The 27,393-nt window shown below is 41.0% G+C and overlaps 1 protein-coding gene across 11 annotated transcripts; it reads left to right on the top strand.

The window, feature by feature from the left end:
* Positions 1 to 860: 860 nt before the first annotated feature.
* LOC147148475 (carbohydrate sulfotransferase 1) lies at positions 861 to 23,227 on the top strand. Of its 11 annotated transcripts, XM_086029190.1 has the most exons (6): positions 9,505 to 9,741; positions 12,254 to 12,389; positions 12,589 to 12,661; positions 14,671 to 14,762; positions 18,655 to 18,830; positions 20,958 to 23,227. In XM_086029190.1, the coding sequence occupies exons 5-6, from the start codon at positions 18,692 to 18,694 to the stop codon at positions 22,124 to 22,126; spliced, it is 1,308 nt and encodes a 435-aa protein (XP_085885316.1). In that variant the 5' UTR covers positions 9,505 to 9,741; positions 12,254 to 12,389; positions 12,589 to 12,661; positions 14,671 to 14,762; positions 18,655 to 18,691; the 3' UTR covers positions 22,127 to 23,227. The 11 variants fall into 11 exon arrangements, with proteins under 11 accessions (XP_085885320.1, XP_085885316.1, XP_085885309.1 ...); XM_086029183.1 differs by lacking the exon at positions 12,254 to 12,389; XM_086029182.1 differs by lacking the exon at positions 12,254 to 12,389 and having other exon boundaries at positions 14,671 to 14,798.
* Positions 23,228 to 27,393: the final 4,166 nt, after the last annotated feature.

Below are 27,393 nucleotides of genomic sequence, written 5' to 3'. Positions count from 1 at the left end.
GGCTATCTTAAGGACAGAGTCTACGAAGGGAAACCCAGAACCATCACGGAACTCAAGAAAGCCATCAGGGAGGAGATGAGAGCCATTACCAATTCAGTCTGTAAGAATGTCATGGACAACATCGTGCTGCGCCTCAAGAAATGCATGGAGCTAAATGGAGGCCATCTAGAACATATGCTGTAGGAAGGAGAAAAAAAGGCCAAAGACCCTAATGTTTTGATGTGATGTTTTGAATATAATAAACAAGTTATGACCAAAGTTTCATTTAATTCGGACTAAACACTAAGAAACGGGGCCTAATTAGAGTTGGGGCCCGTTTTTTTTTGGGTCACCCTGTATATGTAAAAACAATGAAATGCAGTCGAAATTGTGCATAATAATATAGTGAGGTGATACATTTTTATGATTTTCACAGTCCTAACGACCCTCAGAGGGACAGCATAAATAGGATGCAGCCTACGATGGAAACGAGTTAGACAGTGTGCTAGATGTTGCCAGGATCCTTTAGAGAATGATGCAAACGATTGCATTAGTGATATGAATAATTTATTTCTAAGACAACTTCTTACAGTCGTTTTCCAGTGAACTGTGTCATTTGGTTGCAGAATATTCAACAAATTAGAAAGAAAATCCTCACAAACACATCACAGCCACATCTGTGAGCCACAGATTGTTGGTGTAAGCTTTCTGGTCAGCCCCTCCATGCACCTCTGTTATCACGAACCTCTAGCAATTCAAAATATTCCACCCTGATATCAATCACTGAAACTCCATTCTTCCAGGTGTGATGCAGCCGGTTCCAGCAAGCACTGGCCTAATTTAATAACAGAAGCTGAGCTAACTTGGTGAACCTGGATGGCAAGGTGCCTGGAGAAATGTTGGGTAAGCAATAACTTCGCTTTGAAGGCAAGCGGCTCCCTCTGATGATTGCCTTTGTCACAAACGGTTGGAAACAGCATCACAGTAGCTGAATATAATAACTTGGGTGGAGCTTTCACAATTATTCTAACATAAGTACTTTTACACCTAGGGACCATGCCTGTAACTAATTTGTGGCAGCAAAACAGTTACATTGAGGCCCAGTTGCCAATTAGTCTAATGAGGTTCAAGATTTTACCTTGAGGAAGAGAAAAGGTCTGGTATGTACCTTGCTGTTTGGAGTTTGCATGTTCTCCTTGTGCCTGTCTGGGTATTCTACAGGTACTCCAACATTCCAAAAACAATGCATGGCAGGTTAACTGTAGTCTCTATATTGTTCCTAGGTGTGATTGAGAGTGTGACTGATTGTTCGTCAGTGTCTGCCCTGCGATTGGCTGGTAACCAGTTCAGCGTTTACCCCGCCTACTCCCCAAAGTCAGCTGGGATAGGGTCTAGCACGCCCGCGACCCTCGTGAGGAAAAAGTGGTTCAGATAATGGATGGATGGATGGATGGATGGATGGATGGATGAAATTGCGCAGATGGATTGAGTGAAAACAAGAAACATTTACATATTTTGGGTCCAAAATGATATGTCGCTCAACATTACGGTCTCTCGGGACTTCAGTGGATCAGTTATTGGTACCACTGTTTGTCAAACATATACCTGCATGTATATACAGTACAGTGGTACCTCTACTTAGGAAATTAATTGGTTCTGGAAGAAATTTCTTAAGTAGAAAATTTTGTAAGTAAAGACGCGTTTTCCATGTAAATGCCCTAATCCGTTCCAAGCCCCCCAATATTAAGACATAAATGTTTTATAAAGCATAAAAATGCATCAAAACATGTAACAAATACATATTACAATTAGATAATTGCACAATAAATGAGAGTTGTGCATAATGTAAATAAAACAAAGAATAAAGAATAAAAATGATGGTCGTTTACCTTTTAATTGCTGTCCTCATCGCTTTTTGCCCTCTTTGGTTCATGTTCTCTCTCAGAAGTGTTTTTTGCCTGGCATTTTGGAAAGAACTGATTTAATAACGTGGCAACTGTCAATACATTACGGTCATATTCTTTGGCGAGATCAACCAAACGCATCCCTTTTCCATACTTTTCTATTATCTCTTGCTTTGTTTGTATGGACAAAAAGAACGATTTTCTCCTTTTTTTTCTTTTCCTCGTTTCTAATTCACGTAAACTATCGGAACACCTCATAGCCCCAGGGGCGACTGACGAGGACGCTGCATAGACATATCTATCACATATATATATATATATATCTACCTGTCTATCTACACACACAGAAACATTCGGTAGTGGTCCCTCTTTGCCAATGGGATGCCAGGAAGATGTAGGTAATGGCCATTGGCAGAGCAGCTATAAATATGTTGTGTTCAGGACACTTTGGAGCTGCGAGCTGTATTTTTACCTTTCGTATCCTGAAATTTCTTTCGTAACAAGAGGCAATATTTTCCTGTTGAGGCGTTTCGTAACTTGAAAATTTCTTATGAAAAGACGTTCGTAAGTAGAGGTACTACTGTAAATGTAATCACCAAAAAAGCCTTTAAATCACTACAGATTCTTTTGTGGGGGGGCTAAATTTAGACGGTTAGAATTTTGTTCTACACAACGTCATCGGTTCTTGGTAGCAGGGGCGGGGTCAGAACGTGGCTAATGGGTGGGCCTGGAAAAATCAGGTGGGCCTGAATATTTCTGTCACGGAGCACAATCCTCCAATCCCAACACATCGTATATTAAAATAAAATGACAAACTGAGTAATATGAAGTTCAGATCTTCCTTCGACAACCACAATTATGCCATTTTTAATATTCATTAAATTTAAAAAACACACAAAAACGCAACGGAACACAAAATCAAAAATGTAAGAATAATTGACTAAAAAATTAGTATATGTTATATATAAAACATATAAAAAGTATATGTTTTTTTTCCTGAATCTCACTGGGTGGGCAGTCTGTCAATCTGGGTGGGCCTGTGGACACCCAGGCCCACCCATGGCTCCGCCCCTGCTTGGTAGCATGGTGCTCAGGGAGGTGAGCATGTTTGCATGAGCATGTAGTTTACAAGTTCTGTATTTGAATCTTGGCTCAATTGTTGTGAATCTGAGTGTGGATGATTATTTATATAGATTTAACCTATGATTGACTGGTGACAAGTCCAGGGTGTACCCCGCCTCTCAAAAAAAGCTGAGAAAAGCTCAGCTCAGCTGTGAATCAAATACAGGTACAGGTATTAAAGGGACACGAGGATGAGCTTAACATTGGCACTTATATATTAGGTTTGCATGTAAAAATGAAAAAAATTATTGACATAAAACGTGAGCTCATCATGATCACCTCCACAAAATCAAAAATACCGTGGCGATCGCTTCTCCACTTACAAGGGCTGAAACGGAAAAGAGCATGAATGTGCAAACAAACCACGACTGGTTATATTTCGGACATTTAGCTACGCTGAACTCGTGTCAACTCTCAGGAGGCAGACGGCGACTGGCAGCGGGCAAGCAATCAGGCAAGCACGGATCTAGTTTAGCAGCGTTGTGTGTGGAAAGAATTTACTCACCCACGCTCCCCTTTAGCTGCCACCTTCCAGATCGTTTTTGCAATAAAACTAAATGCATCGTCTAGTCATCTCGTTCACTTTATGGTTGTAGCAGGCACGATATCCATTGTGGTCGCTGTCTTTTTGAAGCGACGCCCCCCGACTTGTTTCAAAACAACTTGTGTCCACGAGTATATATATTATTATTTTTTTGTTTTGTTTTGTTTTTTGTTTTTTATTTTTTGGGAGTATATTCTAGCGGCGCGCAGCACTGACTCAAGGATGACGCAGCCACATCAAGGTGGAGTTCATGCACTTCTCTGGCGTCTTCCCTATTTCCGGAAATACGCCATAGCAAACCAGCTGTGTGTAGTGGTTTGCTGGCATGCTTTTATTTTGAAGGCCGGGAAGGAAGGGAAGTGTGGAAAATAAATAAGTAACTTGACTCCGACTTCTGGCCGTCTGTTGGACCCAAATAATTATACAATACGATCCAACCCCGGGGCTCGCAATGCAAGTAAGCACACGCAGTTGGCTAAGTACTACTGGCGCATTTGATGCATGTCCACAGCGGGTTCAAATTGTAAATTAGCCAGCTAATGATCTTTAAAAAGCCTCTGCCGTTAGAGCATTTCTCCCGCGGCGACGTCAATCATGGATGCTTTTTTTTGGAATGGGGCGGGGGCCGACAATGTTTATGAATATGGCCGGGGGGTCGCGGCCGGACGGGCAAAAAAAGTGCCCAGCTCTGTATGGCTCCTTGTTGTATGTCGAAAAACTGGGGCCATTCCTTATCCAAATAAATGTGCACGTCTACTCATTCCCACTTCAGTTTCTGTAAATAGTGGGAATGCCATTTAACACCTGACTGGTGTTAAATGCCTCGCTTGTCCTAACCGTGATCAGCAAAGAAACAGTGTTTTTTCATTTTTTTATTTCTATTTTTTTTAGCAAAGAAGTAGTGTGCGGTCGTCACAGCATAAATCTATGTAGCTCTGCTCACTTCCACATTTCCTCATTCTCATATAAATCAGCCACGGAGAGGTTAATCCTTTTGATATGTTGAAGTCATTAGTAGGGATGTCCACATACATTTTGGTGCCAATTGATCACCGTTTTTGGACGTTATAAGCAATGAAAGTACAATGATTTCCAATGGTGAGTTTGGAATCGGTTCGTCCAGTGACTCCGACCGAACAAGGATAGAACGGTAGGGGGCGCGGACATTCTCCTCATTAACAAGAGGCGTTATTCCTGGAGTCACTTATTTCCTAATTTCTCCCAAATTTATTGGTAAAATAGAAAATGACAACTCTTTTCATTTTCCTGATCAAGAAATATATCAAATGAACTTGCTAGTGAAAACATGGCCATCCCAATCCAATCATCCCTTTAAAAACGGATGGGTTCTTTGGTTGATAGTTCATTAGCATTGTTACTCAACTACCGAATATTCAACCTGCCGTTGTTTTTTTCATACAGCTTTGCGCATTCAGAAAATTACAATTACATCATCTTGACAGGTTGATGTGTCCAGATCGCTGCAGATGAGTTTTTCACTGACTAACTAATCAGAGGAGGGAAAATGTTGGCATCATCCAGGGCCAGGATGGTTGGCCTGTGGAGGACGAATTTGAAATCTCATTGAAAAGAAACAGTCCCATTGCTAAAATAGTTTGTTACATCAGCCCGCATGACTGATTCTGAAGAATGTGGCCAGATTGGATTGACATGGCAACACATTGCGCCCAATATTTGTTTGAATATTTGCTTTAAACTCAATTAGGGTAGCAATTGTGCCACCTACTGGCCAAATCGTGTTCAAGGCAGTAGCCATTACAGTGTGCACACAGGCTTATGAACATGCCCAGTTGATTGGAACAGGTGCACTCGTTAGGAGGAAAGTTTGATACTTTGTCAACCGCGCCTGCAGGCTACTTTTTTGGTTTTTGATTTATGACAGTAGTCTATTTAGATCGTTAACTATAGAGTAGACAAACCTGTGCACACACAACATACACAATTAGCAATTACATATCATATACATGGACACACACCTAAACACAATAAACGGACCTTGGAAAGAAAGTGGCATGGTCATCGAAAAGTAAGAAAAGATTTATGTCTGTGGGAGCACATTGGTACATTGTCCTTCAAAAAATGAACGTGGATCTTGTTGGCCTTACCTATTGGCAGGGAAATTAAGGCTACAAAACTGATGTTCGATTGGATAAAAATCCCAACACACTTATTCGGAGCAGTGCAGTGAAGGGAAATGCTATAAAATTAAGAAAACAGACTTTTGGGAATATAATAATTCAGTTTCAGAGAGCAGATACAAATTTAGATTATGGTCCATTTTCATATTTGATCAATAACAGTAAAGTGAAATCAATTTTACTGATACAGTATGCACATTTGAATTATTGGCAGTTGTTATCATCCAAAACGTAATACTTGTAGAGAAAAAATAGTTCTAAAGTGATATTTTTATGTGTCCCAAATTAAGTTTTATAATGGGCAACATGTTATCTGAAGATGCTAATTGCGTTTTTGGATATACGTATAGGATGTTCTCCAATTGCGTAATATGCCTTTTCTATGAAAACCAACAAAAACACCTATTACTGTTCTTAGAATTGCTTTTTTTGGAGTTCTTTTACACATGGTCCTTCTATGTAACTCAAGCTGTCTCTAGCGTTAATGGCACTGGAGGGAGCGTCATTATGTTTTTGCAATACACCAGGGGGATGTGTGATCTGAGGTGTCACGATGTGGCAGCCATTGTGCATTAACGCAATATCACAGGGGTGGGCCATTCTGCCTGTTTTCCATGTGTCCCTACTGCAACACACCTAATTCAAGTGATCATATAATCAGCAAGGTCTGTAGAAGCTGGATAATGATCCCGATTATTTGAATCACGTGGGTTGCACCAGGGTGACATATAGAGGGCCGGAATTGCAGGTGGATGGTTAAATTCACAATTAACACATTTGAGGTCAGCATGTTGATGTAGCCCTCAACAATCTTTCAGTTTCTCACGCCTTCGAAAGTATTAATTGCCCTGGCATTTGACTTAGACTGCTCCCCCACCCCTCAACACACCCACACACCCACACACCCACACACGTGCACACCCTGAGGTCTCAAATCCAGGTCCAGAAAGTAAAAGCCATACCACAGTTTGGCTTTAGCCACATGTGCTTCTACACAACTGGCAGGTAAACGAGTTGCCCAGGAGCTCCCAGCCAGCAAACTGCGGTAAGGTTTTTACTTTCTGGACCTGAATTTGACACATTTGTGTGCACCTACACATGCTTGCAACCCCATCTGTAACTGAAAAGTCACTGTTTGTCATATCATCCACAATGAGAGTTTTATGAAATAAACTATACACATATCCAGATCCTTGCTCAACACACTCATTGTACAAGTGGTATCAAATCTAAGTAAAAAGCATAATTTTGCTGAGCTTAATTTTCTCGATAATGCCATTTTATTTGCTTTGCTTATAGTGTACTTCAAGCTTATTCATTTGCTGGCGAACAGCCGATCAGAGCCGACTCCATTTTGTATACTGCGATTAATGGTCCAATCATTCAAATTATATAAAAAAAGCACAATGACACAAACATTTCTTAATTTTTCACAATTCGAAATGCTGTTTTTTACTTTGTGAATGTGTTGAGCAAGGCTAGGGATATGTGTGCATTTTATTTCATGAAACCATGACTGTGGATGGTATGATAAACAAGTTCAGCCATGTTTGCTTGCTATTGTGTGAACCACCCCTGGCTAGCACATAGCTCTCCCACTGATGTTGATTGGAACAGTTTGTTGTCTCTGTTGTAAAAGGATTAATGGGCTACTACCTCTAAATTGTGGGCCCTTGTTTTGGGGGGAAAATGGAGGAAAATAATGATTAAATAGTACAGCATCAGCCCCAAAAGACGCGAGCCCATCGGGCATCTGCTCTGTTTGCCATATGGCCAGTCAAGCCATTGGCTACACTACGGGACTGCATAATCAGCTGATGTGGTGCCGTTCTCTATAGCAATGGTCCCCAATCTTTTTTGCACCACAGACCTGTTTCACGTAAATGTACACATTTACTGTAGATGGACAACTATAGCCGCTGCGCAGCGAGACCAAGACGTCCTCGATACCCACTGCCTCAAAGGCAGCCCTTCTAAACAGCCACCATTGCCACCCTGTCAGTGGCGGCATTTGCAACACACACACACACACACACACACACACACACACACACACACACACACACACACACACACACACACGGCTGAGCTCTGAAAGATCTATTTGTAATGAGTCATTATTGAATGACCTAATACTTCAGCCCTATCAACTACTCTGCTTCAAAACAATAACAATAAAAAGGAAATACAAAAGGCTTTGTGGGCAAATGTGCAGTATTTTCAATACGCATGCACACCTGCGCACCACTTATGTGCACCCTTGTTATGTCAATCTTGAATTCTGTACTTTAGTTATAATAAAAAGATCAACATCTTGATTTTCTTTCCGGTGGAGAGCAAGATGGAAAAATTAACAGAGCTTCTCAGCTTATCTCTATGAGAGTGCAGCGTACAGAGCCTCTTATAGTGCCCAATGAAAAGCATTGCAAAACCCTCTGGTTTATGGTCGCATTATGCTTAATGTGTTTTTAATAATTACAACATAGAAGTTATAACCTCAGCTCTTAAGAGGTGCCTTTAACTACCATGCCCACTGTTGAAAAGAATTCTCAAATGCTGCCAGAGCAGCAACAGCAGCCAATAATAGAGTAATAGAGTGTAGTTATGCACTGTGCCGGTTGTTTGCTGAAATAAATTTAGCTGTCTCAACCAGCACACCAGGTGGGTGGAATGAGATTTTCTTTTCACTTGCTTATTGCATTTATAGTGAGGGAGGGCTTGAATAAAGGGACTGTTTTGGAGAACTGATTGCCCTCTTGACACACAGGCTGGCATATAATCTGTCTGACTTGTAAAACTAATAAAAGAGACAGCGAGCGTGTTGCCTATCAAGCCAGATTGATCGGAATGATTTCTTCGTGATTTTGAATGATTTTGACATGTGAATTAATGTTACAGAAGTGGAACTTAGAGAGAGAGAGAGAGAGAGAGAGAGAGAGAGAGAGAGAGAGAGAGAGAGAGAGAGAGAGAGAGAGCGAGAGACTTATCTAACTCTTGTATTTCTTGCATGCAGGGGATATGGAAAAATGTTGAATGATTCTGTTTGTTCGCTAAAGGGGAAAAAAACCAACACTTTCTCCTAAACAAATCCTACCCAGAAGATGAGGGGGCGTTCAGCTCCTCAGAACTGGGGATTTGAAGCTGGCAAAGCAAGGGATCAACACTGAGAGGCGTCGAGGACAGGAGGCTCTATGTATCACTTTTGTGTTCTTGGCAGCTTTTTTTTTCCTTTGTGTGTGCTGGCTTGGTTTAACCTTTGGCTCCTAATGTTGGACGCCCATATTGCTAGAGAAATGCTACTTTGTGTACATGTTTGTGGAACTCCAGTTTTAAAGGTGTTTTTTTTATGCCTGCCTTTCAAAGCTTTTTAAGTCCTATGAAAAGGACACATGCAGAAACTGTCAAAAGTTTAACATAAGAATATATCCCTTCAGTCAATAAATAACTGTAGTGCCACTAGGTAAACACAATTATCGTTTACTATAGACCAAGGGTCACCAATGATTATGAAGCTGAGAGCAGCTTTTTGGGGTCTTGTCAATGTGAAGGGATACAAATTTGATACTTCTGAAATAACAAATTTGCTCAAATTACCTTTAATTCTGTTATTATTGTTATCAGGCTACTTATGTAAAGACACTGATCATGTTAATGATTTTTCCACATTAGGAAACGTACTATAAATACCAAACCTTTTTTTTCTATAAATCTCTACCAATGTTCACATTTTAAAAGTATCACTTGTAAAACATTCCAAGGAAATCACATAGTCCCATCACTGGTGAGTTATTTTTAGAACCTGCCCGCAGGCACCATGTTGGTGACCCCTGTTATAGACAAACAGTACAGTACAGTTTGGTTCAGCGAGGCATGGTTTCGATACACTACACTCTGATGTCAGAAAAGTGGCAGGGCACATCGGCATAGCAGATAGCTGCATAAACTCTGTAAATAGAATAACATCATAGCAACAGAGCAGCATGTTAAAACGGAAGAAAACAAGAAACAGATGTTTTTCAATTCCTTCATCAAGGTAAGCAAGGTTTATTTTTTTCTTTTACTACTATATATGTCTTACTCTAATTCCGCATCGTCTCCAAGAAACATGCTGGATGTCTTGGTTCAAAACATCAAGTCATGAAAGTGAGTTATAATATAAAACTGAAGATAGTCCGCGCAGGAATTTGCAGAGGAAAAAGTGAACAATCCTGATTCTGCGGGGAGCAATTCTTGTAAATTGTTTTTTCTGTGGGCATTAAAAAAATAAATAATAATAATAATAATAAGATAAACAGTTATAAAGCAAATTAATGTAATAATGAGGTAAGAATCATGTTTTGATTTTTTTTTTTTTTACAAAACTAAACATTATAAAATAATCAATATCAATATTCTCTTGGGCAGATATATTTGTATTACTGTATTACACCAAACTCTGTGTTTGAGGCAGAACTATCCACTTGATCTGGATATTGTAGACATACTTCATACAGTATGATAATAAATAGTAGTTGTTCAGCCACACAGACAGGTCATTTATTACACGTGGCAATAGTGTGACATTATCTTTCGTAGACATCTTCATGAAATGAGGAGATAGGAAAGCCTCGCCTCATTTCCCCAAAATATTTCGACCTCCTCCCGGATCGCTCCTCTGTAGATACGGGATGATAAAAAGAGCACAATTATTTTTGTAAACACATGTGTCACTCGACGTCGCGCTGTCTGCATATGCGTTTCACATCACGGACGCGTTGTGTTCTCATTAGAAGCCGCATTATTTTTGTGAATGAGTACATAAAATCATCAGATTTAACAAAAAAAATCCAAATCGGGCATCACTCCCTGCAGTGTGAACATAGCCTTAGATCCCGTCTAACTGACCACAAAATGTAGCTGCCGGAATGAAAACTACATGAAAATGTAATATTCTGCACCTCACCCTATATTCCGTGGACTGCTTTGATTTCCGCGGGGGGGTTGAACTCAGCGATAAATGCTGATTCCAGGAGGAACTATGAAGTACTAAAACATAGGGCAAACAAAACACATTATCATGGTCTTACAGCTGTGAAGCAAGTCCAAACCTCAGGAGACATGTCATATGACAGCTCAAATCTTAAACAATGCAGTACTTATCTATTCATCCATTTTATATTGTGATAGCCCACAATGTGATCACGGGTGAGGATTAGCCTATTGTAGTTGACTTTGGGTGAGAGACAGGATACACCCTGGACCCCAATAAATGCCTAATACTTTCTGCTGATGAGTAAATGTATAACCCATGGTCCTTATGGGAAAAAAAAGGTAATCATCCGTTATCAAGACCATCTATTGTTCAAAGCAATTTTTGGTCAGTGAACATGCTTAAGCCAGTGTCACTCACAGCAGGAGATCAAGCGGACCCCCCACACACCTCCACACACACACACCCCTTCAAGGACTGATGAGGCTGTCACTGGCTGTATCTGAACGCACAATGACCCCCAGGGGCCACGATAGTGCACGCAGTGCTCCATACATGGAAGTCGGCAGCACACGTGATGATTTCAGTCATCCTCACTTGAATGAGGGGTCAAAGGTCACAAAGGTCAATCTCTCATGTGTGCATGATGTAGGTGCGAATCGCCGCTAGGAACATGACTTTGATGATGCTTATGTTCATAGTGAGAAGTGATTTTTGATGTCTGACAACATCTGATCAGGGATGTAGCCAGAAAATGTTCAGTGGGTGGCCACGGTGATACAGTGAGAGGTGGCCGTGATACGTGTGTGTATGTGGGGGGCGGGGGGGTTGCGCATCATTCTTTGTCATGCGCCGCCCACCTGCCCCCCCTCCCCACCACGCTGTCCGATATCTGAAACGAAAGACTCAACGCGGCATGGAAGCCTCACCACGGTCGGACTAAAAGCGTCTCCTTTTAGGACCCAGAAGCCTCGGCTGAGGCCAACGGGAAACAGAAACCTCGCAGCGGCCATTGAAGCCTCGCCGCAAAAATAGACGATAGGTGATGACATTAATCCGTTTATTTTTTTAAGGTTCCCGTCTATCATTTATCGACTACAAAATAGGCATCTGTCATAAGCGGATAGACAGACCGGTCAGTCACATAGGCGGAATGCGCAGCTTTGGGTATATGTGTGCATTTTATTTCATGAAACCATGATTGTGGATTGTATGATAAACAACGACTTCTGAGTCAACGCCAGAGAGTGACAACGGGTGGTCCTTTGCCACCATGTAGCTCCGCCCCTGCACCTGATGAAAGCTGCTTCCAGGATATGACAAAATGTCTTACAGAAAAGACACATTTGAAGTTGTCCATTTTGTACAAAACGAAATAAAATCATGGGTTCAATTAAATCTTGTATTTTTTATTCGGACAGCATGCAACACAGCATGCACCACACACCATAAAAGGTGCAAGTTGAGGCTCGACAATCCAATCTTGCACCCAATCTGGAGACTCCGGTTGAAGCCTGTGTGCTCCCTTGCCCCCACCTCCCTCCTCCTCTTCTTCCTCCTCATCCTCCTCACTCAGCCTCCCGCTGCTCTGGCGCATCTCCATCTCCTAACTCCTGCATCGACTCCTCAGCATCAGACACACACAAAACCAAAAGAAACGAATAAAAGCACCAGAGACGACCGGACCAGTAGCACAATAAAACAGGCTGGCGGTAAGGTAACAATTCACGTTCTATGCTTCTACTGCTTTTCCACGCGCTGAGATGTAGCGTCTATAGGAGCTGTGATCGGACTTTTTGTACATAACAGCGAGGATGTGCGGATCTTACACTCTTGTCTGTTAATCATATCACTCACTAACATTGTACGGCATGTTGTAATTTTCTCTTTTTCTCCATCCCATCATTGCAGCCCGTATCCGTGTACAAAGGTTCACAAGAAGTTCAGCGTTCAGTCCAGACTCTTAACGTCATATTTGCCACAGGTATATTTATACCTTTATATTTTAAAATACAATTAGATATTTATTGTTTTTCAGTTGTCTCTATTTTCGTGCTAAAAGATCACATGGTGTCCCCCTCTCTCTTTGCGCGAGAGTAAAATGCATCTTTGCGGTGACTGTAATCCGATTAAGTTTCCCTGAGCTGTTTGTATTTTCTTCGTGTGCGTGTGTGGGGGTGTGCGTGTGTGGGTGTCGGGGTGTGCGTGTGTGTGTGTGTTTACTGGCATAATATAGTGCTGGACAAGCTGCATCCTTTGTCTCATCTGTGGAGCTCTGTTATCCCGTGGTAGTGCACTTTTGAAGCAACGTGAGAAAACCACTGCTAGTTTTAAACTGTCCTCAAAGACTGTCGTTAATTAAAAAAAAACTAATAGTGATACTTTTTTTGTTTTATAGATGTTTTATGACTTCTTGTTTTGCTTCTTTTGTTTTATTATGCACTGTGTGTTTGTGTGTGTGGGGGGGGGGGGCGTGTGCGTGCGGGTGTGCGCGGCGCGCGCGCGTGTGCGCGTATGTGTGAAACATTTGAAATGAAAAAAAAGAGGATTGGCCATCCTATGTTATAATAAATAGCTTTCCCCTGATTATAGCATCCTCAATCGTTCAGTCCCTCCCTCATCACCTACCTCTGACCTCATTTGTTGCTTTGTGTTCTACATAGTGTGTACCTTGCACGGATGCCATTATGTTCAACATGGTTACTGCTATGTTATCTCAGCAGCAGCACCTGTGTTCCTTCACTACTGGCACTTGGTTGGTTTGTCTTGCAGAGGCTTTTAGGAGACTCTACTGTTGTGGGATGTACAGCTTGTACGCATGTTGGAGGGATACAAAAGACGAGACGGTGGGATACAAACGATAAGACGGTTGTCTTCACTTTCCAGCTGTTGACACACTACAGCATGGTCTATGGTTTGGCACTTATAAACAAGGGAAGGACAGAAGACTTGCATATCAATATGCTCTAAATCACTGAAGCATCTGTCTCCCTTCTGCGGAGGGCAGCAGGGTGTGAGGAGCTGGCAGTTTGATCATGAATGAAAACAAAAACAAAACCTGTGGCTGTGGAATCACCACAGGTCAGCCAGCCAGTTATGCAGCACATGCAGGCCAGCGAAAGTGCGGACATTTTGCTTTTCTTAGGAGACGAACATGATAATGGCGGAAAATCTGCAGTAAGGGCATAAATGCAGTGTTACACCAGATTCAGTAGATATCCATCCATCCATTATCCAAGCCGCTTATCCTCACAAGGGTCGGGGCGTGCTGGATTCGATCTGTGTACACCATGAACTGGTTGCCAGCCGATCGCAGATTCAGTAGATAGCGCTGTTATCCATCCACGCATCCATTTGCTATAGTGCTTGTTCTCATCAGGGACACGGGTGAACTTGAGCTTGGGTGTTTATTTACTAAACTGAGGACTCGGCATGTATATTAAGATCGTCTAATTTAGAGAAAGTATTCATTTGTACAAATGCCTTTTGTCAAAGTGGAGGTACACACATTGCTATTCCCTGTATTGTTGGTGGAGAATTAGAATTTCCATGTTGCAATTGGAATGTAATGGGTAACACATTTGCTGTTTCTATTCCCATGTCCTATTATTTTGTTCCTATCAATAATGCAGGGCAGTAAGAGGCAGGATTAATTATTTCCCACTTGTTTTCTAACCTGTCAACTACAATACATCAGGAGAAACCGTAATCAAGTAAGGGTGTTAAAGACTCAAATGAACCCTCATTCACATCTTAAAATATTAGCACTCGGTGGAAAGGTGGCTATAGTAAGGTTATTTATATATATCAACACACACACACAGCACAACCTTTTTCCGAAGGTAGAAAAAAGAAAACTTATAGGGAGAAATGTTTATTTATTAATGTGGACAATGCATTCAGTGAATAATAGATACAAGTACTCTCTAATATATTTGGTAATTAATCATTTAATATTGTCTATCCTCAACCATTTTTCTATTTTTGTTGCAGACAAAGAATTTTGGCCCAAAATGTGCAATATTTGCAGTTGCATGCAGTCAGGATCTTCAAGGCTTTCCCTGCTGGCCTAAACACTATCAGAAGTACGGACTTACATGTACAACGTACATGGAATGCAAGTAATTTATTTCCAGCTGTATTTTGTCTTCATTTCAAATAGCGTGTCTTGACTGTGCAGCTTCCAGTCATTTGTGGGGTAATTTTCTTTTGGTCCAATCAGATTTTAGCTTTGACATGTTGCCATGCATTAGTTGACCAACGCCTTCAGAATCCCAAGTGCTGGCTTCAATCACACACGAGTTCAAATTGCTGTTTCTTTTTTTAATCAGTCAGATTTTAGATTCACCACCCTGCACCTTCCTAAGACTGATGTCAGCAATTTTCCATCCCCTGACTGATTTCGTTATGTTTATCCCTTTGGGTAGTTGCCCTTAAAGTAGGCACCAAATATTGATTTACAGGGGAGGATGATGTCAGACGTGATTAAAAATTCATTTTCAAGGCGCACTTTTCAAGAAAAACTGAACTTTATGTGGCTGTGTCAACTAACACTATTGCCGGCTGGCTTGTTTCAACTCGGAAATGGCTTGTTTTGGTACTTTCAGAGCGGTATATATGAGTTACACAGAGAGGCAGGAGCAAAGAAAGGAGATTTGCTGCCTCTGTATCAGTATCTCTGGTGAGTATGAAATAGTTTATTGTTTATATCGATAAATATAGATTCAAACTGCTACAGTATATTGCAGTGCAGAGATTTTGAGTTGATTGGAGGTATGTATATCTATCCATCCATTGTCCAATCCGCTACTCCTCACAAGGGTCGCGGACATGAACAGCCTCGCTCTAATTCATCTCTCTCTCGTTTCTTCTTCGCTCAGGAAATGTACCGTATACCAAACCAACTCAAAAAGCAATAAATACTTAAGCACAATATAAATAAATAAATATGTATATAAACTCACACAGCAAAATAGCAGCATTTTAGAAAAATAATAAATACAAAATAATGTGTGAAATCACCAAATTAATATAAAAAAATTCCAGGTTGCCGCTTGCTCCTGTATTTTATAACAGCACGACACACAGCTGAAGCGCATGAGCCGCGCTGGACAATCTCAGCCATCCACCAACTGTTTCTCCTTCATTTATCTGATAGCACTTACAATAAAATATGCCCACAACAGAATTTTGATAAACAAAATACCTTTATTAGACACTCGAGCAGCGAGTAATAAACATTTTAGTCGATTAAGTCATTGCCATAGCGCAATAAAAGTGACATCCGTAAAAATGAGTTTGAGCACAGTCCAGAAAACCAAGCGGAGCTTGGGCAACAAGTCACCCTCTCCCAGAAGAAGCAATAAATATATTTCTCAGAACAACACCAATGTAAATGATTGTGTGTGTGCGTGTGTGTGCGCGGATGCGTGACGCGTGACGCATTCAGGAACCTCGGAAGCAACACAATTCAGCAAAACACAAATGCCACCACAACACAGATTACCCACTTCATTACAGTATTTTGTTTGTCTCAAAAACATGTATCATGTATTTTTATTAAAGTGGAAGTCAACGCAAACATTTCTTTTTCAAGAATATGTTCTATGCAAGCCCCCTAGTTGAAACAGGGCAGTCTGATAAATACTGCGTTTGTGGAATAAGTGTTAATCCACTCGTTTTTAGCCATTTCCGGGGGCGGCCATTTTGTCTTCTGTCGACTGAAAATGACATCACAACTGCTCACAACGACCAATCACGGCTCAGATTCAGAAAACAGGTCAGCCGTGATTCTGGCTGCCCCCAGAGATGGCTAAAAACGAGTGCATTTTGCTGCTCAGTTTATATTCCACAAACGCAAAATTAATGAGAATGCCGTGTTTCAACTAGTGAGCCTGCTGGGGACATATTCTTGAAAAAAAATATGTTTAGGTTGACTTCCGCTTCAAGGGTTTGGGGAAATTAAGTCATGTGTTAACTTTGAGTGGTGGGTTTTCTGAGTTCTTAAACGCAACCTTTGGTTCGTGGCCACAGTGATCACGAGGCAGCGCATGTTGTTGACATCCTCTCTTGCTATTTGGTGTCAACCGTGGGATCGTGGGTGTACAAAAACAGTGTTTTTGGTTTTGTTTTTAATAAACATGGGTTTACTGACTAATGCCTCCATAGTCTGTAGTAGATGCTACAAAATGTTAGCGTACCACAACAGGACATGCGTGCGGCATTCAGACGGACACTGTAGCCTATGTGTGCTAACTAGCTAGCTTCCAGAAACGACTGTCCCTATGTCATAAATGAAATTGGGCATCAGATACAATGTGCTTCCTTTTTAGATGCTCATTTATCACCGCTGTGCTGCTATGAAAGGGAGATTTAAATTGATTTAGTTAATTTAGTGAAATGCGCCCGGACTTTTGGATTCTGCTGTTAACTTTCACTCGGGTAGACATGACACCATTACCCACAATGCTTCTGTTTACATTACGCATGACCCGGATTAACACTACTGCGCATGTGCGTTGCAGACAAGGCAGGATATGAGAGAGAGAGAGAGGGCAGCTATAGTTAACATGCAGAGATGGGAAATCCAGGTCCAGAAAGTAAAAACCCTGCCAGTTGGGCTTTAGCCACATGCAGGTGCTTCTACTCAACCGGCAGGTAAACGAGCTCAGTTGATTAGAAGCACCTGTGGCTCAAGGCAAACTATGGCAGGGTTTTTACTTTCTGGACCTCAATTTCCCATCTTTGTTAAGCAAACATTCTCTTCTTTAATACCACACGCAGTTACATAGCCTTTTTGTACGTTATTTTGCAACGTGTTAAGAGATGGATTAGGTAACTTAAATACCCACTGAAGACACAGGTCCAAAACTCATTGCCCGCCACTGAATATCTGCAGTCATTTTTTTTTAAATTCTTCCCCCGAGCAGACACAAAATAAGAGGTCACACAATACAAAACACATAGTACAGTTTAAATGTTTTTAATCATTCAATGTGTAAGTGTATGAAAAACCAATTTCCCCCTGAAGGCTTGATTGTGTAATTGCTCTTGGTTTGTAACTGTATTCAAACAGAATTGCTTATGATGTGAGATCTGTTTCTTTCTCTAACCCGCAGAATAAATGTCTTTGGTTTGGTGCTGTCTATGATTAATGGAACATCAAAAGATGATCTCAGCTCAATGTGACCGATTCACGCAAATATGAGTCTGCAACAGGGACCCATGCACAGCATTAATGAACAATGGGCAGACTTGGAAAAATAGTGCGACAGAAAGAAAGCAATAATATCAGACATATGATGCATCGTTTATCTCTGGTTTTGATTGTGGTAGCCTGAGCACAGCCACTTTGAGTGATGGAGAGTCAGGGCTTAGGTGAATATCCAACGTTGCTTTGATACACAGGGAGTGGGACAAATGGATGGCTGTCCATTATATAGATATCTTTAGAAAAAGACGTTTGCTTCTTATGTTAAAGAGGTTAAAAGTGGGCGAGAGAAATGTTGTCATTTTCATCTACAGAGGCAAGGTACAGAGCATGTGAGCTGGTATTAAAGGCTAAATTACCCATAAGAGAGGAAAATTGCCTGAAATAATGCTACTGTGTGCCTGGTATACTGATCTTGTTGTTTGGGACTGTGTCTTCCTTTAAGAAAAAAAAATCGTTATAATAAGAATTTTTGAAGGGACAGATAAGATAAGATAAGAAAAAGATGTATCTATATTCAAACATGATTTGCTGATTTTAAATATGTTAAAGAAAATAGGAATAGTTTGTAGGGTAAGACCGGAGACTGGTGCAGGCAGTAAGCTCTACAGCTGAAAGAAAAAAAGATTGTGGACAAAGCTGTATAATAAAGACTCATTTATAATACTGAAATGGAAGTACAAAAACAGAGCCGCAGTGATGTTGAACAAATATCTAACCTTAAATTTCTCGCACTTATGCGCGAGTGTATGTTTGTGTGTCATCAGTGTGAAGGATGTAGAGCCAACGGGGTGGAGGAACAGGATGGAGTGCTCCTGGAAGGCAGTGCTGCTCTTGGTGTGTGCTTCACTGGGGGTCCAGTACACAGCCATTCGCACCCTGAGGGACTCGCTGTCTGGACCCTGTCAGGGTGTTTACCAGTGTCAGAGCAGACATCACAGAGGTACCACAATCACGCCAAACATCTGACATTAAGAATACGGTCCGTCCGTCATGGATGGATGTCCATTTTGTGCTTTGTGAATTAAACAACATATTTTTTTATCCAATTTTATTGTTTAGCACCACACAAAAGCCATCCAATCCTTTAGTGAATTCAGCCCTCAGTTCAACCAGCTGAAGTGCTTATCATCCGTCCCCTCCCCAGTGACTTAAGGTGTGCCCCAGGGCTTTGTCCCAGGGCCCCTGATTTTCATAATTTACCTCCTCCTCCTTGGTGCTAGTTTTCGTAAATCATTCTCTTCCAGTGGTTTCCAGATGACACACACACGGACGCACGATCGTTATATATATATATATATATATATATATATATATATATATATATATATATATATATATATTTAGTGAGTCACAAACATCCTCCTGAAAGCTACTCAGACGTTTTCTTTTGACTTTTTCTTAATGCAAGAGTAGCCGTAACAAACGTACATAAAGGCTATTTAACTATGCATCACATTGCCTTTGAATTGAAATACAGTCAAATATGTATAATACATGTATAATATGTATAATAATGTATAATATAATATGTATTCTGCAAGGCCATTCACAACATCTCCCCTTCATATTCGTGTGGCCTCCTCCATATCGCCACTCCAACCCGCACACTCAGGTTCTTCTCCTCAATCCAACTGACTGCACTCTTGGCTTGTCTCAGTACCATGGGGAGCGGAGCTTTGACTCGCTCTGCTGTGCTGCACTGGGACTCTCTGCCATCTGACCTCTGCAACTCAGATTCTCAAAACATATCTGTTCGGTATCGCATAATCACCTTAACTTCATTGCTCTGTATTTTTTTCTCTATCTATTTTATCTGTTTGATTTGATGTACGATGTCCTCAAAGGTCTTGAAAGGCGCTTACAAATAAAAGGTATTATTAGTAGCAGTAGTCAAGACAAGTCAAATCACAAAAGAACCACGCTGCGGTTAAAGCCAAAGAAAGAGGAGAGCACATCATTAACCAGATGAATCCCCAAGTAGATGTGTGAAAAAAGAAATTAGATTTGTGATTCATTTTACAATCATCCTCCAATTTTTTCTCCATTAATCCCCTCTTATACTGTGCCTGTCACTGGCACCCCCATTTGCAATCAACTCCTCATCAGCAATAATTACATGCTAGCTGTTTGTGCTATATATAGAGATTGAGCATTTCCTAAATCCCTACAGTAACCACAAGAAGACAAGCTTCTTTCTAATGATTTATAATTGCCTTTTTTCTACCTTTTTCTAACTAGCACTGATGATCAAAATTGATGAGCTTACGATTCAACATAATTGTTTTAAAATGATCCAAATAGTCCCTCAAGAATTTATGCAACAGGAAACTCGTAAGAGGGTCAATTTTGATTTCATCAACGTACATTGACAATATCATGGAATTATTTCTTAAAGAATTGACACTTAAAATTTCCAATCCCCCTTCATTAAAGCTTGAAAATACCAAATAGTAAGACTGCCCAAATAACAAATCTTTCCTTCCTCACTAATAAAATGTTTGTTGATTTGTTGAATGTTGATTTTGTGGGACTGTTGTCTGCTGACTGTTGAAAATCAAGTGGATGTCAGGGACAGTCTAGTTTAGCAGTCCAGAAGTCCAGAAATATTGGTCCTCTCCTGCCGCTTGGCGACAATCAACCTTCTCCAAAGGAAATTTACAATATGCAACTAACCTACAGTGTAAGTATGTTTTTGAAATGCGGAAGGAAGCCAGAGCACCCACAAATTCACACAAGCATGGGGAGATCGTGCAAACTCCACACAGAAAGACCCACATGAAAAACATCCGTCACCGTGAACTGAAATAGAACCAAGATTCAGTGTGGGAAGGCCATCTGCAGTAAGAGAGAAGGGAGAGGGACAAAGGGCACGTACGCGTACGTGTGAGACAGCGGGTAGAGGGATTGGGGGAGGCATGAAAAAACAATGCATATAGCAATAATTGTATCAATAGCAGTGCAAAAATGTATCATTCTAAAAAAAAAAAAAATTCAACTTGGAAACAAAATGCAAATATGCTTTAGCATTCCATATGGACTGAACCACATTTTTTTGTCCTCCTCAAAGAATCCAATTGGAGAACCTTGTGCGATGAAGGTTGGATGCCCATGGAGTCCTCGCAGAAGCACATCCTGCTGTTTGCCACCACACGCAGCGGTTCGTCCTTCACCGGTCAGCTGCTCAACCAGCACCCTGAGATCTTTTACATGTTTGAGCCTCTCTACCACGTCCAGCAGGCCTTCACAAATTCCAGCGGGAGGTTTCGTCGTACTCTGGACCGCCGGGCCCTGCTGGGAGCGTACAGAGACCTCCTGCTCAACTTGTACAAATGCGACCTTCACTTTATCGAGAGTTACATCCGCCCTGAGCCCCAGGACCACGTCACTAATTCCTTCTTTCGTAGGAGCTCTAGTCATGCCCTTTGTTCTCCCCCTGTGTGTCTGGAGGGAGGGAATTGGACAGCGCTTGATCCACCCGAAGAAAATTGGTGCACCAAAAAGTGCGGCAACTTGAACCTCACCTTGGCATCGAGGTCATGCCTGTCAAGAGGCCACGTAGCCATAAAGACTGTTCGGATCCCCGAGGTGAGGGACCTGCGAACTTTGGTGGAAGATCCGCGTCTGGACCTTAAGATCATTCACTTGGTGAGGGACCCTCGAGCCATTCTCGCTTCACGCATGGCAGCGTTTTCAGATCAGTTTCGCGCTTGGAAAATATGGAACGCGACAGGGCGGCAACCGCGATACGTGGACCTATCGCAGATCACCAGCACCTGCAAGGACATGGTGGCGTCTGCGGAAGCAGGACTTCAGAGACCAGCTTGGCTGCGGGGCCGCTACCTTTTAGTGAGATATGAAGACCTAGCATTCAACCCAAAGCACATGGCCAACAAGATCTACCAGTTTATTGGCCTAGAGCTGGAGGACAGGGTGCAGACATGGATTACAAGGAACACCAACAGCAATTTGTCCGCTCCGTTTGAATGGAATTACAAATACTCCACCACCAGAGACTCCAGAACGACAGCTGAGAGTTGGAGGCTTCGTCTGGGCTATGACATTGTCCGGACTGTGCAGAATCTGTGTAACGACACTTTGGCCCTGCTGGGATACCGACGTGTTCATTCTACAGTCCAACTCAGAAACTTGTCCTATAGTCTAGTTGAACCCATCTCATTTCAACCCAACCTTTCCCAAACTTGGGTCATGACCAAAAATGGTCAGTCATGCACATAATTTTGCCGCAAGGTGTTTAGTTTGTTACATGCGAGTTATCTTTCTTTCTTTCTTTCTTTCTTTCTTTCTTTCTTTCTTTCTTTCTTTCTTTCTTTCTTTTTCTTTCTTTCTTTCTTAATTTTTTTAATCATTGATATATGTGCATATGTTAACGTAGTTATGCATGCACTACATGCAAGTTCTCTTTCTTTCTTTCTTTCTTTCTTTCTTTCTTTCTTTCTTTCTTTCTTTCTTTCTTTCTTTCTTTTTTTTTCTAAATCATTGATCACAGTTTGGAAGGAAGTTTTAATTTGGGTCTTGGACTGAAAACGTTTGATACCCTCCAACCAGTCCTAGATAAATAAAAACTATAATAGTAATAATGTAACAGTGTACCTGTTTCTCTGTTATGTATTTATATATCTATAGAGCAATCTTTTTACCGGTGTTTCTCTGTTATATATTTATATATCTATCGACTAATCTTTTTACTGGTGATTCAATGCTTTGTCATGATGCTAAAATAATGTAACAAAGTACACGATTTGTGTAAATAACATACTTACATTTTCAATACTGATGTGCCAGATATCAAAAGATGTGACGTTTGCACAGATCTCAAATAATTACGCGTGATAGAGTTGTTGTGCGTGGTAGAATTGTGTGAATAAGTATTTATTGAGTAAATTCAAGCAGTGTTTTTAATTTCATCCTTAGAGTGATGTGAAATTGTGGTGGTTTGGGTTATATGGAATCAAGTACATTAGTGTAAATCTTTGAATCGAATAATTGCACACTAAATTGGAATTCCATTCAATTACTCTGTCCTTCATCCAAACGAAATGTCGTCTTTGGTCGAGAAGTGTACATTTTTATAACTTGTTTAATTTGGAATTCAATGTTTTTACATGCAATAGAGCAGATAACTTAGCCTAACTACCCCTGTTCTTTGTAGAGAGGCATAGCCACAGATCAGAGATCAATTTCACAATAACCATAATGTCAACACTGGCTGTAGTTTTTACTTCCTTTCAAGCAGTATCATATTTTGGTGGCAACTGTAATGATGGGCTGCTGAGTGTGATGAGCTTTAATGCTCAAGCCACAAAAACAAAAACACTGCTTGCTTCAGAAAATGTATGCAATTTCAGCAAAATGATCGGGTATCTCCATCGGGACTATTACGGCAAATCAGAGGTAAAATTGCCCTTTCAATAATGTAGTTTGTTCACCTACTTTCTATCTTTCCTGTAGCTGCTCTTAATATTGCTGACACCGCAAATATCTCTACATACATCTAAAGATCCTGGGGAGGGCAAACAAGATTTAAAATGCATGGTAAAACGAATAAAATCTGCAGGCCTTACACAAACTGTTCATAAATTCAACTTTTAGTTCAGTCAAGGAAATGTACATCTTTTCTGTTTGCCATTCCCTCCCTGTCATGCAAGCTGCAAGTGGACCGAGTCATCTGTTGACTAATTACCTATTTCTTGGCACTCAATAATAGCAGTCTCTTCCCATCCCCTTTGACTGCGCTGACAAAATTGTATCAATACTGCTAAAATTATGAGGTGCATGCTGTGCGGAAAAAAAAAATGGACAAAATCCATACTTTCCTAGCTGGAGTCTAAGTAGATGACCCAAATACAATACATTGTATCATTTACAGTACGTTATTATTCATTGGTTCACTAGTGTAAAACAGGAGAAAGCACTTTGTTTAGTGAGGTCTAATTTACTTTCAAGCCTCTGTGGAGAATTCACATCCAAGTGATTAATGCGCATTTGTTAACAAACTGATTCAAATTCTTTCAAGAGTGTCGGTAGAAACAGCCCCCCACACAACAACACAACATTTCGCTAGTCATACACACTTGGCTGCTTGAATGGCACACTTCGGCTGACGAAGCCATGCGGCTGGACAGAAAGCAGGCATGCGATGAAATTGAATTGAAATGACTGAAAAAGCAAACATACGTTTACAATCGTTTCACAATCGTATTTTTACTTCACCTGATTAAATATACAATACATGATATTAGAAAGAAGTTAAACCTTTAATAGAGTCACCTCTGAATGTATTTTTCATTGTACTTCATGAAACATGATCAGATCATGTCTTTGTCATTCTTTGTGCTGCAAAATTGTATAAGCACAGCACACAACTCAGTCAAACAGAAGATGTGCCAAGACTGGTCCACCAATACATTTGTTGATCTGTATGACATGATACATATTTTAAGGACGCTTTCAGGACGCTGAAAGTATTGCATTACTTTATAGCTCCAATGTCATTGCCGGCGTTTTTAGAAATACGCTCATCTCTCTTGACCAACATGACCTGATCCTTCAACTTCAGGTCACAGACCTGGCGGAGCTCAGACAGTGTGAACCAGCTGCCGCTGATGTTTTGTTAAGTGCCATCTTGACCTTCCAGTACTGCTGTTGTGTCACTGTTGATGGAATCAGCTCTGTCGCATAATTTCCCCTCGGTGTTTCCTTAACACCCTTCTGTAATCATCAGGTTTAACCAGTGGCTGCTTATAATGAGATGAGGGAAGGGTGTCCTTGGAGGTGATCCTCTCGCTGCAAGTATGTGAATCCACGTAGGTTTTAATATCGCAGAGTCTTTATGGTTCTTGAAGGGCCTCACATGAGCAAGCAGCCAGGAAAATGGCAAATAAGGAGCTGCACTTGCTGCCACACCGACACTGCAAGCACGTTCCAGTCATTTTGTGTTGCCGCACGCATGCAAACATGCACTGCCTCTTTGTTCCTGTGCTTTAATGGAGATGTGTTTTGGCAGCTTAGCAGTATACAGAGTGGCCACAGCACATTCTGCCCTCTTTTAGGATGGCATTGATTTAAGAAAAGTCAGCAGCTGGGGAGAGCACAGCAGACAGCATATTGACAAACCACTTAAAATGACTCGTGAAAAGTGCTGTTGACGACTGGAGAAAAGTCACTGGGAGATGGCCATTCCTATTTGAAACAGCACCTCAAGACAGCTCAGAGGATTTATGCCACTTTAATGGCACTTTTAAGCACAGAGGGCTCGAGTGTACAGTGTAACATATGGTCTCAAGTGTTTTAATCGCGATATTAAAGATGGGGAGAAAATACTTAAAGCTCATCTGACTCCAAAGCACGGCAGCCTTTTCACTATTCACACAAGCACCACAATCCCACAGGCACAGGCACAGATATATTGCATTTTTCACACTGCTCACTGGAAAGCAAAGATGTCATTTATAGAGAGATTAAGGAGCATTTAGAAAACACTTTGAGTCGCCGGGGCCCCAAGCAGACATCAGCCACAGTCCCAGCCTCACTCACATACTGTTATTTCCCCCATGCGTGGTAGTTACGATGTACACAGACAATACGCTGCATACAACACTGCTGCTTATGTGTTGTCGACTCTCTTCTGCAATCTCTTTCCTTTTCTTTTTTTGCATCATTTTCTATAGTTCACTTAAACGGTATGTTAACCTAAAAAAAGTTTTATCTTGACAAGAATATGTTCTGATTAATATTGTGTTTGTGGAATATGAGTTAAAGGGGAAGTCAACGCAAACATTTTTTAAAGAATATGTTCTATGCAAGCCCAGTAGTTGGAACAGGGCATTCTGATAAATATTCCGTGTGTGGAATAAACGTTAATGCACAAGTTTTCAGCCCATCTCAGGAAGTGGCCATTTTGCCACTTTCTGTCGGCTGAAAATGACATCACAGTTGCTCAGGGCTCAGGTAGCGACCAATCATGACTAAGCTTCAGAAAGCAGGTGAGCCGTGATTAGAAAGGTGGAAACATTCAGAAATGAGCCCATTAGTCATAACTGCTGCTCTCTGAGTTGAATAAAGTAACTTCACCCAATTGCAGAAAGCAGGTCCAAACCCAAATTTTGCAAGTGTAAATTAAGAAACCCCCATTGCGCCAGATCAAAAGCCTCTCGGCATCCAGTGAAAGAGCTGCGACAGCGGTTGTAACAATTCGTATGAACAAGATGTATAAATCGTCACATGTAATCCATTGCGGAGCGGTTCTTAATTAATGAAAAATTGGGAGGATTAGAACTATCTTTACCCTTTTTCAGAATTAAAGAAATGAGGGCATCATTCAACATGCCAGGAAGGGAGCCAGATTCACATGCTTCCAGATATACCCTGTGTAAGATGGGAGCCAAGTTATCAATATACAGTACCTCTTATAATACTCGGACGGGAATCCATCCAAACCTGCTGAACACCCACCTTGCAGTGCTGGAATAGTAGCTCTGATTTCTTCTTCTGTTATCGGAGCATGCATTTGACTTTTTTGTGCTTCAGAAATCATTGCAAATGTAAGATGAGAAAAAAAGACTCAACCTCCTCTGCACTTGCTGTATTGTTAGAAGTTTAAAGGTCCTTGCAAAAACTCTCAAAAACCTTGTTTATTTCCTTGTATGTAGTTACGACATCATTGTCCCTCTTAATCGCCGGAACATTGCTGGCATAATCCCGCTGCTTTAATTGCCTTGCCAATAGTTGGCCACTCTCCTCGTCTCCCTCATGGAAATTTGTTTTGAGTCTGAACAATGCATATTCAGCTCTCTTGTTATGTGTGTCATGTAACTGATATTTTAAATTGCAAATATTGAGGTATAAAGTATCTGAATACTGCATAGCCAAATCTTTCTCTAGTTCACAAACCACTCTTTACAAGTGTTTTTCCTTTTGTATATTTTCCTTTTTCATTTTTGATGAGTTGGCCGATGACCTTCCCATATGCTTTCGGCACTTCCCATACTGAAGCTATTTACTCAGTGAAGCCAATATTAATTCACAAACACAATATTAATCAGAATGCCGTTTAGACTAGTGCAGGTGCATAGAACATATTATTGTAAAGACAATTTTGGGGTTGACTTCCACTTAAATTCTTAAACTTAAATTCCTGATTTTTACCAAGTCCAAAAAAGGCTTCCTGTTCACGGTCGAGCAAATGTATGTTTTTGTGAGCTTCCCTCTGATCCTAAGATTGTTGTCAACGTCCCATTGCCGATGTAAAAAGTGCAGGGAAAAGTAGGATAGAGTGTTTCAGGGTCTCATGATGCTCAATCACCTCACCAGGTCTGAGAATTCGTAGCCTCAGGGGGACTTACTTCTGCAGTAAATTATAAAAGTAAAAAATAAATTCAAAGTGAGAAGCACTCAGATGTTCTATAATATGCAGGTATTAGTCTGCTGCCCACCGATCGCCACCTCGCACAACTCACACCCTTCCTTCATCTATTTGTTTTCTT

The sequence above is a fragment of the Filicampus tigris genome, chromosome 4 (genome assembly GCF_054856515.1).
Source record: "Filicampus tigris isolate MCC_2025a chromosome 4, RoL_Ftig_1.0, whole genome shotgun sequence".
Classification (NCBI taxonomy): Eukaryota; Metazoa; Chordata; class Actinopteri; order Syngnathiformes; family Syngnathidae; genus Filicampus; species Filicampus tigris.
This window is presented reverse-complemented; position numbering and strand designations above follow the sequence as displayed.

Excerpts from the sequence above, each read along its gene's own strand:
- LOC147148475 (XM_086029182.1), top strand. The coding sequence starts at position 9,689 with ATGTTAAAACGGAAGAAAACAAGAAACAGATGTTTTTCAATTCCTTCA. Across the intron at positions 9,742-12,588 it reads TTTTCAATTCCTTCATCAAG|CCCGTATCCGTGTACAAAGG; the intron begins GTAAGCAAGGTT and ends CCATCATTGCAG. Across the intron at positions 14,799-18,654 it reads ACAACGTACATGGAATGCAA|TGTGAAGGATGTAGAGCCAA; the intron begins GTAATTTATTTC and ends GTGTGTCATCAG.